Source organism: Aquila chrysaetos, chromosome 6 (assembly GCF_900496995.4).
Source record: "Aquila chrysaetos chrysaetos chromosome 6, bAquChr1.4, whole genome shotgun sequence".
Classification (NCBI taxonomy): Eukaryota; Metazoa; Chordata; class Aves; order Accipitriformes; family Accipitridae; genus Aquila; species Aquila chrysaetos.
In genome coordinates, this window is record NC_044009.1 from 5,537,889 (window position 1) to 5,550,611 (window position 12,723).

General features: G+C 45.2%; 1 protein-coding gene and 1 long non-coding RNA gene across 19 annotated transcripts in view; one reads left to right on the forward strand and one right to left on the reverse strand.

Moving 5' to 3' along the window:
* LOC115342759 overlaps positions 1-12,723 on the forward strand; it is a 30,612-nt gene continuing 17,889 nt past the window's right edge. For both annotated transcript variants that reach the window (XR_005932662.1, XR_003923891.2), the window contains exons 1-3: positions 1-1,547; positions 9,309-9,386; positions 10,417-10,559. This is a non-coding gene — a long non-coding RNA (uncharacterized LOC115342759). The remainder of the gene's footprint in view (positions 1,548-9,308; positions 9,387-10,416; positions 10,560-12,723) is intronic.
* The window catches only part of CASZ1 (castor zinc finger 1), a 212,556-nt gene continuing 202,630 nt past the window's right edge, over positions 2,798-12,723 (reverse strand). For 15 of the 17 annotated variants that reach the window (XM_030017677.2, XM_030017671.2, XM_030017674.2 and 12 more), the window contains 2 exons: positions 11,781-12,074; positions 2,798-8,390 (listed from right to left, as the gene is read on the reverse strand). In XM_030017677.2, the coding sequence (XP_029873537.1) occupies positions 7,147-8,390; positions 11,781-12,074 (1,538 nt within the window). In that variant the 3' untranslated portion in view covers positions 2,798-7,146. The remainder of the gene's footprint in view (positions 8,391-11,780; positions 12,075-12,723) is intronic. The other 2 variants (XM_030017681.2, XM_030017679.2) reach the window with 1 other exon arrangement.

Here is a 12,723-nt window from a genome sequence, read left to right on the forward strand (position 1 = left end):
CGCTTGATGTAATCAAAGTATAATAGCAGCAGCAACGGTCCAGTTTTTGTCCTGACGTTAGAACAAGCAGCCTTGCTAGGTGTCTGCTGCTTTCCATGGCTCACCAACTGCAGGGGCTGGATGCAGAGCTGCAGTGTCACCAGTTGCAAGGGTTTGGAATGAATGCAATAGCGAGGCTTTGATTTGTTCAGCTTGCAGCTTCTCCCATGACTTAGTCATGAAGTGCAGTCAGAGTTCCACAGAAAGGAGGCAAGTTCCAAGAAGCTTTCAAGCAAGAGCTTTCAAGCAGTGAGTCGTGTCATTCATGTCCCCTGTCCCCGCCGCCCCGGAAACAAAGTCATGTAAATATCCCATGTGCTGTGGGCAGAGCTCCAGTGAGAACAAACCTCTGTGCTCCAAGGTCGGATTAGGAGTGTGTTCAGATAATGACATCTGAAAACAGGATGGCTGGGAGCTGCAGCAGAGCAACGAGGGGGCTTTGAAAGGGAGAGGAGTCTAATCCTCTCTGTTAATAAGGAGGCAGCTGCTGCCAATGCATCAGGCTTGGCAAGCGCTGCTTTGCTGCTCCTGGGCTCTCTGACGGGTGGCAGAAAGGTGCAAAGACCCAGCTACTTTGAGATGGTAGGGGAAGAGCCACACAGGAGGGATTTTCTGCTTTCCTTGGGTAAAACAAAAACTTTGACATTGCTCTTTCCCCCCATCCCCAACAGCACGTTGGCAGGATGGGCATCAGAGCAGTGCTTCATGCCAGGCCAGTGCGTAGGAGCAGTTCACCCGACACTGCAGAGGCTGTGACTGAGACTGAGAGGGTGAATACGCAGACACCCCGATACCTGCCAGAACCAGTTGCATTTCCAGGGCACTCAAGCCTGGCCTTATCAGGAAGGCAGCTGGGCGTGTGCTGGGCTGTGTGCGGTCTTCGTGCCTCACTGGTGAAAGAACAGCTTTGGGCGGGGTGGAGGGCGTGGGGGTCAACACAGAGGTAGCTCTTGTGCAGAGTTACGTCCTGCTCCATGTACCAATTCCCACAAGGACTGCTAGGATGTGTGCCTGTAAAGGTCTTCCACTGAGGGGCAAGTTGGTACCTGGCAGGTACCACGAGAGCAATTGCTTTAGAGCACGTGAAGTGCTGTAAATGCTTTTTTTTTTTTTTTTTTCCCCAAAGTCACTTGCTTGCTTTCTTGTAAAATGGCATCTACTGCCTGTCCCCATCTGCCTCGTTCAGAGCAAGGATGCTGCTGATGAAAGCCTGTTCTAGACCCACCTCCGGTGTGGAAGTGCCCAGGCCTGGGATGAGTCTTGGATAGGAGAATGGTGGGGACAAGCTGTATTGAGCGTGCAGTGGTTTTATCTAATCTATTGTTCCTTTACAGTCAGCACTCATGACTGCTGGATCAGTTGTACTGAGGCAGTGTTGCGTCGCACTGTGGCTGTCAGGACACCCTCTTCCCTGAAAGACTTTCTCATCCCAGATGGCAGTTGCCGTACTTGGCAAGCGCATGGCGTATACAACTTTCTGCAGCAGGAAAAAGCTATGGAATGGCCAGGTAAGGAATGCTTTCTTTCAGATCTTTGATGCGTGGCATGCAGCTTTATGTTCTGTCAAAGTATATGGCTTCAACATTGCATTTTAGTGGAGATCAGTAGATTTATTAGCCGCCACCCCTTCTATGCAGACAGGATGCTTCATTCATGCTCCTTGTCTCTTTTGCTAGGGTGATAGCCAAACATCTATTGATTTAGTGGACTTTGAATGTCATTGTAAAGTTTCAAGTGGGTTACAGCAAGCACAGTTCCACCATGGATCCCAATCCACCACCCCGAGTTTGCAGGCCAAAGTAGGAAGGGAAAAGTCAAAACGTGAGCAGTCACGTCTAATTCCAGGTCCCACTTTAGCAAATCGTGGAGATGCGAGCATCACTTCTGTCAGGGGCACTGATGAGCGCTTCAAATAAATAAAACTACAGGGCTGCTTAAAAAGCTTGAGGCCAGAGTCCATATAAAGAGAACTTTGGTTCCTATGGCACTTACTTACCACCTTAATACTAGTGTTAAAACAGTGGCTGTTAAAGCAGGTGCAGGGCCAGTACTAGGACTGCAGTGCTTTAAAAGACCCGAACTGCTCCAGGACTTGTTAGCTCTTAAAAAAATAAAACACCTCCTCAATCAAGAAGACAACTTGATCACTTAAAACTTTGGGGTTTTTTTTCCAGTTTTTATTGAGTGAAAATGTCAAACCTTGCATCAGTCATGCAAAAAAAAAATCAAATAAATAAAACACATATATTAAATTTCTAATAGCACTAAATTCAAGTGGAAAAATATTCAGTTCTTAATAACGCAGGTGCTGAAGAGACCAGATTCAAGTAAATCAGAGCACACCATCCTGTTTAGGGTGTTTTTTTTTTCACTTTCTGCATTTTTGTCTCAAAACCTATATATATATCTATATATCTATATATATGTATATACATATAGATATATACACACACACATATATATGTGCATACATATTATTTTTATATTTATATATATACACATACATATTTATAAAACATTAAAAAGAGCATTGGTGGTTCAAGCATTTATTTCCCCCCCTCCCCCACGGAAAGAAAAAAAAAACAACAACAAAACAAAAAAAATTACACATTTAAAATTCAAAATGAGCTAGCAATGGCTTATAGTCCTAGTGTGCAATATGGATATTACAAAAGGCTAGAATCCTCCCTCTTTGTCTTTTTTTTTTTTTTATTTTTGTTTTTTTAAAGTTGGTTTGTTTTTTTTTTTTTTTTTGCTACATTGGAAAATTTTTTTTTAATTTTTTTTTTTTTCTTTACAAAATTCCTTCCACGCAGACTTTAATCCAGTTGAGTTTGTGGCTAGAATGAACAATCTAGTCAATAGTTTTTATTTCATTTTTTTTGCTCTTCAGCAGTGAATGGTAGCAGAATCAGGAGGGTCCATCTCAAGGTTTATTTTGTTTGGTTTTTATCTTGTTTTGGACAGAACAGTTCCATTTCCTCTCTCCTCTTTCCCCCTCCTCATACCGTTAGTTGAATCTCCCTCTCTTTCTCTGGTCATTCTTTTAAGCACATATTTCAATAGTATTGTATTAACAGTCCTATTGATATGATAGCTTGAAGTGAAAAAAACACCTCGCTGTAATAGGGATCTTTGTGCCGTTGAGGCCTTTGTTCAGAAAAAGCACTTAAGCACGGGCTTAAACCTGTGCCCGTTCAGAAAGCATCTGCTTAAGAGTTTTGCTGAAGTAAAGCCTTAACATGGCAGAATAAAAAGGTGGGTTTAACTTTCTTGACTTTTTGTTGTTGTTGTTGCGAATAGAGACATAGTAAGAGATTTACAGAAACAAGACTTGGAGAAGGTTGAGTAAGACGCACTCTGGGGGTAGGGCCAGCCTGCTGGGTGGCCCTGTCTGGAAGGGCAGAGTGGCCACTGTCCTGTGAGGGTATCTGACCTTCTGGGGGGGTCAGGCCCTGCTCGGGTGTCGCATTTAGCAGTAGCCTGTTGGGAAAGAAGTCTCATTCCCTGCGCCAGCTCCCGGAGAAGAGGTGATAAAAGTTTGGGAGAAAGGCTGAGATGTTAGGGAGAAGTAGGGTGCCTTGGGGGAGAAAATGGTGTGCATAGATAAACACAGGCCCTTCTGGCACGCTTAGCCGCACAGAAGGACATGCGAAACAGGGCCCCGTTCCAGCGCAGATCCTCGTGCAGTTGCACTGGCCGCACCTGCCTAAAGCTGCCTCCTGGGATGATGAATTACGTGCAACGCCAACCCAAGTGGGCCAGCGTTAGCAGAGCTACTGGTAGATCTTTTACCCCTTTTCTCCACACACTTCTGCTTTCTCCCACTGTTGTGCAGTGATTCAGTCAGTGGAGTCTGGTGAGATATGAAAGGGGAGAGGTAAAAACACTATGTCACGGTGCACGTTCCCAGCTCCTAACAGCAGGGAAATGGCCTGTCTATCCTGAATGGAAACAAGTGGCCCAAGTGAGCCCCGTGCCTTGCCACTGAAACCAGACTCCCCGCTTGCCTTCAGTGTTAACAATGCTCACGGCAGGTTTTGTGTAAACCTTGCAGGATGTTGTATTGAAGGCAGTAGGCTCGATCCTGCTCCCACAAAAGTCACTGATATACATCACGTTGATTTCAGTGGTACAAAATAAACACATCTGTTTTGCAAGATGTGGCTTGTGTTACATCCAAGGATTCCTCTTGGAGCCCATCACCATACTATCTAAGTAGTTGAATATGGGAAAAATGTACAAGTACAGAACCTGCAGCAAATGCCATGAAAGTAAAATCTTTTTGCCCCATCCCATTTCTAGAAATTCCAGGGCCTCATTCCCTCACTCTGCCCCAGGAACGTGAGCTTCATTATATTCAAGAATTGGGTTGTGCTAGAAAACACACAGTCGAGGGCAGGGGATATACAAAACAAAAACAAACAAACAAACAAAAAAACCCCTATAAAAATAAAAGCCACACAAATAGCTGATAGAGGAAAAGAACTCCAAAGAATTAAATAAACTACAAACTAGTAATAATAATATTTCATTTGTTTTGTTTTCATTTGTTTCATCTCTACAAAATTCAAGTTAGAATTCGGAATCGTGCAGCTCGGTCAGTGCCAGGAGTGTGAAGTCAGCCTCAAACCGTAGCATTAAGGCCCCCCCCCTCCCCTGCCACCCCCTACAAACAAACACTACATTGAAGGAGAAAAAAAAAAAAAAAGAAAAAGAGAAAAAAAAAAAAATTGCACACAATTAACGGTATGGTATCTAAGGGCTATCCAGAAGGCAGGTGACCCCCTTCATCCCCCTGGCATTGGTGGTTTCTCTTTTGTTCTATATATAGTAATAACCTTTACAGGAAAAATACTGTACAACTTTTTTTTTTTTTTTTTGCCTTTCCTTTTGAAACACTATCTGAACATTCTGTCCCCACATTTACACAGCTGAGCTGCTTGTTTATAAATCAGACCTGATCTGTACCAGTTCCTTAGGGAAATAATTAAAGAAAAAAAGAGGAACCTAAACTTCTTGAGGCCTTTATCTGTTCAGGGTGAAAACAAATTATGGGGATCCCTTGGAGCTGAAGTGCTTATGGAGTTGGGGGGGGGGGGGGGTGCCTGCATGATGTTAGGAAAAAAATTTTTTTTTTTTTTTTTAAAAAGGGACAAACTTTAGACACAAGGAACCTTTTGCTAGGCTGGTATACTTACAAACTGGCACTGAAATAACTACTATCAGAATTAATTTATATGGCTAGTCCTTCTGGAGCCCAGGTGTATGTAGACAAGCCCTCCCTCTCAGACTCAGGTGAGGCTCTGGGGTCAAACAGCTACTGTCTCACCTGTCAGAGTCCAGGACAGTATCCTGTAGTGTGTGCTCCCAGACTGGGATAGGAAAAGAGAGCAGGGAAGAGCTTGTAACCAGGGGAAAGGCCAAGCTTCTGGAGGTGGCAGGTCTCAACACAGTATAGTTGATTTGCTTATGCAGTGCCCAAGCTATTAGCCCTACTTGTCAAAATTTATCAGCATGGACCCAGAAATGCATTAATTCTTAGCTGGACTACGTCCTGGTCTCAGCTAGCATCTCTCCCCACCTTTGAGTTCTGTGTGCTGCGTAGGTTGCAGCAGCTTCATGTTTTGTAGCTGCAAAACCCGTGACTGGGCCAATAGCTACACAGGTACTGCAGAACAGTGTCGTTCCCCCCTCCCCACCCCAGTGCTGAGCAAAAGAGACCCCCAGTCTGAGGAGGACATCCCACAGTGGGATCCTGCATGTTTGCCTGCCTTCCCCTCCCTCTTCAGTGGTGCCTTCACCCTCTCCCAGATGTCACCAGAGCTCTACATCAGTCCATGCAGAAAGACAGACTTGCCCATCCCCAGTGAAAGGCTGGGGACGAGGGCTTGGGGACATACCTGTCATTGTACAACTGCTTGGGTCAGAGAGCAAGTAGTATTTTCAAGGCTGCTTTAATGGCTAGGACGCTCTTGCGTGAGCACGGTGCTCCTTGTGCTGCACCGCGGGACAGAGTGTCAGCTCACAACCTCCTGAGATGGGGATACTGAAGCACCACAAAAACGCCTCACCCTCAACAGAGAGGAAGCACCTGGGGGTTGGGATGAGATGGAACTGGATGGGTGATTAACCCCAGTCCTCCAGTGTGACAGACCCTTTAACTGCCTGCTGTGTTCTTCCCGAGTTACTTCAGCTAAAACCCTACAGGCAGAACAGCAGGGATGAGGAGAGGTGTCCTACAGAGAAAGTGTAGACTGAGAAAGTTTCACAATATAAATAGCATTCAAAATTATTACCATTAATAGTAAAAAGGATCTGGAAGAACAGAGGAGTGTCCCATTCCCACCCCTGCTCATTCATTAATGCGTCCTCATTTATGTGACAATAAATACCCACTCCCACCCTTGCTGTCTGATGCCATTCATGTAATGCTGGAGAAAGAAGGGGGGGAGGGGTGGAGAGAGAGAGAGCACGCATCCCTCACCCCCTCCTTCCCACTGGCAAAAGCTGAGCTAGTTGTCTTTGTGACACCAATTCCTTGAATTTTATATATGTGTGTGTGTGTGTACATTTATACAGAGACACACACACAAATATATATTTCTAAAATTCATTACCTGTTGTTCCCACCCACCCCCCTCCAAGAAGTGGAGATTATTATTAATATCGTACAACTGAAAACATGGAAAAATAAAAGCCAGAAAGAAAAATGGGGGGATAGAGCCCCGCCCATAACAAAGGGTCCCCAGATGGGCACAGGCCCCACGCACCATGCAGGGAGCAAGAGAAAGCAGCTGGTACCCTCAAGGTTCATGTCCATATAAAAGGGTGGTTTTTGCTGCATCCTGCCCCCATGGTCTGTGATCTGCAGAATGAAGTGATGCAGCACCAGTCCTGCTGCGAACCTGTCTCTCTTACGGGGCCTGTGGAGGAGCATGGGTTTCCTTCCTTCCTCTCTCTCTCTCTCTCTCTCTCTCTCATGTGTGTGGCACGGAGTTTGTTTTTCACTTGCCATCCCAATCTTTGTTCTTGCCTCATATGGGGTCCTCTTAGTAATTCTGTGTTAAGAGCAAAACCAAACCACTGCCGCTGTTGCCTCTAAGATTAAGGAGAAGCTGCTGGAGCAACAGTAGAGGCTGGGGCAGCAGCTGGAGCAGGAGTTGGGGCTGGACTAAGGGCTGGCTCGCCCTGTGGCCTGGAAGCATCGCCATGGTCTGTGGAAGAAGCAGCCTCCTCTGGTTCTCCATCTTCTTTAGTGGCCAGGCCCTCAGGGTCAGGCAGCGATTCTTCAGAATCCGTGTTCAAGTCTTCCTCTTCATCATCCTCCTCATCGTCATCATCATCCTCCTCCTCTTCATCATCCTCTTCTTCTTCATTCATCTCTTCCTCATCATCCTCTTCATCCTCTTGGGAAGAGTCATCCTCGTCCTCCACATCACCAGAGCCAGATGCCACCGCCCCCCTCTCCTGAGGTGCGGTCCCAGCTCTGCTCGGTGATGGACCTTCAGTGACTTCTGACTGCTTCTTGCTGAGGTCCAGGGAATCATTGAGGCCTACACCAGCCGCATTCTGCAGGAAGAAGAGGGAGCTGTTGTTGTCAGTGCTGAGGTTGAGGGAACTGTCCAGGTTGATGGAAGAGTTCTGGATGTCATACTCGAGAGTGGAGTGGGCAAGGCCCTCGGGGCCAGGAGAAATGGCAGGAAGCTCCCCTCGCTCCTGCTTCTCATGTTTGCGCTTGTGCGAGTCCATCTGTGACATGCCCACCACTGTGTGTTTACAGCCAGGGTAGGTGCAATGGAAGTGGGAGCACTTGAGTTTGTACTTGCAGTCAGGCACCTCGCAGTCCACGCTTGAGCTGAACTGGCAGAAGCCAGCAGCACTGATGACGTCCTGCTTGCCGTGGTGCTTACGGTGGGCTGTCACCTTAGTGCTGTCAGTGCAGCGGAAGCCACAACGCAGACAGTGGAAGTGTGTGCTATTGCCAGAGAACTGACAGTCTGGGAAGTTGCAACTCAGTGAAGACTTGAAGCGTTTGAAATCATCCAATACCAGGTTGTCAACACGATCATGATGCTGGGCGTGCTTATACATGTGGGTACGGCCACAGAACTTGTAGCCACAATTCTCCCGCGTGCAGTGGTAGTGGGTAACCTTGAGAGAGAATTGGCAGCTGGAGTCCTTGCAGTCCTCGTAGAGGTCATAGCGCCGAAATCCCTCCAGCATCATCCCTTCATCCAGCATCTTGCGTGAGGATGCGGTCTTGCGGCGCTTGCCAAACGGGGACATGTCCTCAATAATCCAGAAACGCTTTTTGGCCCCTGAGGCAGTTGGCATAGTGATGGTATTCCCTGAGGAGAAAAAGCAAAGAGCGGTATCGCTGACAGCCAGGTCTCTCTTCATCTCCTAACAATCCTGGCGAGCTCTGTATTTGCCAAGACACAATGCTGCAACTGTTCCCACCCAGCAGCTCATCCCTCAAGCTCTAAGTAAGCCTGAACTCTGGGATCGTGGGCTGGCTGATGCCTGCTAGACATCACTTCCTCAATTTTCAGCATATCCTACCTTGCCTCTAATTGCTGCTCTGGTATACTTGATATTGTCCACATGCTAACTGTTGCTTCTCTGTTTTGCTACTCTCACCATTTCTCCTCCTGCTTAGTTAATCTCTAGTCCTGTTGTCCTCAAATCGGACTTTATTACCAGAGGAGCTGGCTTGTTCCAATCCAAGGACTGAGGTGTGTTACTGTAGTTCACTGGGGTTGAAGTGGTATAAGAGTTTAAGCATGCTAAAAACTGGTACATGTGTACTGTTTACCCCTGTCCAGGCTCTTGTAATACAGTACAATTGCCAAAGTCAGGCAGGAAGTGAAGGAAGATCCCATGCGTGATTAAAACTGCAAGGGGGGGAATTTATAGAAACAGGATGGACTTTGGCCAGGAGACTGCAACATCCCTCACTGTAATGAGCCTACATATTACGATGAGTGCACTTAGAAAGACAGATGGACAGATGTTCAATGGGGCTAATTCTCATCATCACTAGCCAGTGGACTCTGAGAGAAAATACTAGTTCTACAGCTTTCCCTTGGGTCTCAAAAATCACATGATGCCCCTAGTAAATAAAGAGCCCTCATCTATCTTCCACTTTCCTTCACAGGGCCAGCATAACTGGCTAGTGCTCACATCCCCTAGGATCAAGCTGACATCAAGGACTCGACCTCATTATATCTATTAACTTTTTTTTCTTCTCTGCTTGCTATTTCCAGAATCAAACCACAATCTCCAGTATCAACACGCAACACAGACAAGGTTGGAGGCAAGAATTTCTCACCAGGTGCAGAACTGTGAGTGTAATTGGAAATTATAGCTTGCAACTAAAACATACTTTTTTTTTTTTTTTTTTTTGCCTCTCTTCATGCTGAAACTGCCATCCTCTTAAAAAGAGGCATGATTTGTGACATGCAGTGCCTGGGGCCTGAGAATCCAGAGCAGCTTGCATCCTTGTCTAGGAGACTGAAGAAACAGTCATCTATTTGACTGTTGTAGAATTATTTTTTTTTCTGGCTGATAAGCAGGTATTAAAAGTGATGAATGCTGTTTTTGCCGTATCTGGCCCTTCCAGTGACAACCCTTTAAGAGAAGGTGGCGATCATTGAAGGAAGCCTCCAAAAGTTTAACTGGCACTGTATTGAAAGGTACAAGTCAATGGGAATGGTAGCAGCAACTTCATCTCCTGCATCGTTCGTATGGCCAGGCTATACAGATTGCAGGATAAGCGAAGAACAACAGACGTTTCCACATCCATTCGTTACTTGGTACTTTTGCTCAGACTGCAAATAAGGACGCCAGCTTGGGGCATCCATGGTGAGACCATCTTAGTGACATGTAGCTGGTGGAAACTGCACGTTAAGGCTAATTTAACCAGCTACCAGTGAAAGAATAACTCTGTCACTGTAGATTTTAAATTAGCAAGCTCTTAGCTATAAAACCTGTGACCAATTAACTCTCTGCTCCCCCCCCCCCCCCCCAAACATCTGGTATTGTAAAATCTAGTTCTCTGCTTCCAGGCAACTAGTGTAAGTGCATCGTTGCCTGGACAAATCGCTGCTATCCAGATCAACTCCTTCTTTTAAAAAAAAATTACAGCCAAACCATCAAGTCTTTTATCATTACTATGAATGCTCATCTCATCTGCCTTCAGACAGGAACATGGGATAAGCCATCTTAAGGGAAAGACTCTGAATGGGAAATCTGGGAAATAAGTAGATTTTAAATTTTACCTCTTTTAAACTCAATGTATCTGCCCAGCTTTTACAACAGTTCAAACAGATATGCTTAAAACCTTAGTTAAACCAATTCTGTTTTCTCATACAGGCAAAGTTTCAGAGCAAGGGCATGAAAAAGAGAGATGATACCTGGTACACTCTCCTCCTTTAGCCACTAGACAACATCCAGTCCCTAGCACCCAACTGAAGATTAAAAGCCTCAACAGATGTAATCCCAAGCAAATCTCAATGGTAAGTGCATGCCATAAGCTTGTCTTCTTTTCAACTACTAATAATGTAAACAGTCAGGAAACTACACAAAGGTAAAAAGAAACTAAACTTAAAAATATATAATTAGAGGAAAGCACAGCACAAGGTTAAGATGTTTCTGGTTGCATGCAACTCAGTTTAAAAAAAAAAAAAAAGGCAAAAATACAGTTTCTTGTGAATTTTGTTCATTGGAACGCACTCCTCTGGACAGGCAAGGATCCTTCTCCTGCCAAGCCCCATGAGAAAAACCTGTGAACGTCCAAGTGGAGTTGGTTCTCCAACCATACTCCCAACCATTTACCTTGGATTTGTGCATTACTAAAACTGGCAGGAAGAATAACTGGGACATTTGTAGGCTGCCAGAATCCTCTTTATTGTGAACTTTAAGCACAAATATGCCCTTAATTAACTAGAAAAGAGCTGGGAGTTGGGAAAAGCAGCCAAAACTGAGACACACCCTAAAAACCATTCCCAGCTGGAATGAGAATCCCCAGCCTGAGACATCTCTGATCTTAGTCACACATGGGAAACATGGCAGCTTAAAACTAAAACTCTAGATGTATTTTCTGCAGCTGTTAAGAGCAGATATAAATAACAGTGAGTGTGAGAAACAGCCTGAGCTGTCTGATGATGTCATCATAGTGACACTGACTGCACTTCACTTATGCTGGGGAAAGCAACTCTGAATTTTATTGCTTCATATATGAATAGGAAGGAGTGAAGCTTACAAGATCAACAAAAATATGGGAACTGGGTACATTGTCAGACATTTACCTGCTGAGATGTGTACAGCAGACTATGGTAGGCACTGGGTTGGGTGGCCTGGAAGATCTAAACAAGAATTCCAAGTCCCATTAATGCTACATGAGCAAAAGTTTGCTTTGTGGCCACCTTGCTGTTATCAAGAGGCTGAAAGTGCATTTTAACTATGGATTTTGTTAGATTTTTCTAATAGTTTGGAATTGGTGGAAATTGCTCTCAGGTGTCCAAATGTCTCTCAATGATTTGCTGTGGTTTTGGTTACCCTTCTTAGCTGTGCTTACTGTGTCAGCAGACAAAAGGCCCTTGGCTAAAAGTTAAATAAGACACAGTGTGACATATGCTTTTTTACTGACCCAAAGGTGCAGAGAAAAAAATGTGGGCAGGGTGAGTGGGGAAGGAGATGGGCACAGGACACTAAGAGAAAAAGCAAAGAAGTGTTACCTGCTGCATCCTGAACTAAGGGAACGTCACTTTTTACTGGAGTTGGAGTGGCAATGATGGGCGAAAACCCAGTGGTGCTGGCGGCAGGCATGACAATGCCTCTGCTGGATCCAAGAGTGGCACTGAGCAGAGAGTATGAGAGACAAGATGGAGAGAAAAGATAGGGGAGGGTGGGAAGGGGAGACCTAAGCAGGGCTTGTGAGAAAGATGGAGGCAGAGATGGTGGTTGAGGTTGTGGTGCATTGTGGGTAGCATCATCGGCAGCAGCAGTAGCAGTAGAAGGAACCAGGCAGCCTGGAGAATGTGGAGAGAAAAAAAGCAGAAAAAAAGGAAAAAAAACCAAAACAAAACAACAAAACCAAAGCAAAACAAACAAACAAAAATTAAAAAAAAAAAAAAAAAAAAAAGAACTGAAATGAGAACCCAAGAGCAGAAGCAATATGATGAAAATGGAAAATACATTCACAAATGTATGAAACAGAACTGTAACAGAGAAGAAACAGAGGGTGAGGAACTGACAGCATCAGGAAGAGGAATGGTTGTCTCTGCAGAAGGTAAGGTGGCTTTAGTGGCATGGGGGAAGAGCCACAGGCTTTCACACAGAATTCCTGTTTGGTCCTTGTTCATCTATATGGTGCCAGCTTGTACCAACTACTAGCTCTAAGGGTGGTCTTACACTTTGGGAAGGTGGAGTTGCTCGCTACCTGGATAGCAGTGGGGGACCACTTCCTAGGAAGTGTGACTTGGGCCAGACAGCATAATGACAAAGGAGAGAGAGAGTGCCAGGAACCACTGTCCCACCAGAACTCTTTGGAGGACCTTTAATGTCATGGGGCAACCACTGTCTTGACCCAGCAGCGTTCATACAACATATGGTTAGATGTGCTATATGATAACCTTCGTATAATTGGCGTGGGAAAGAAAAGTAGGAAAATGGGTATGA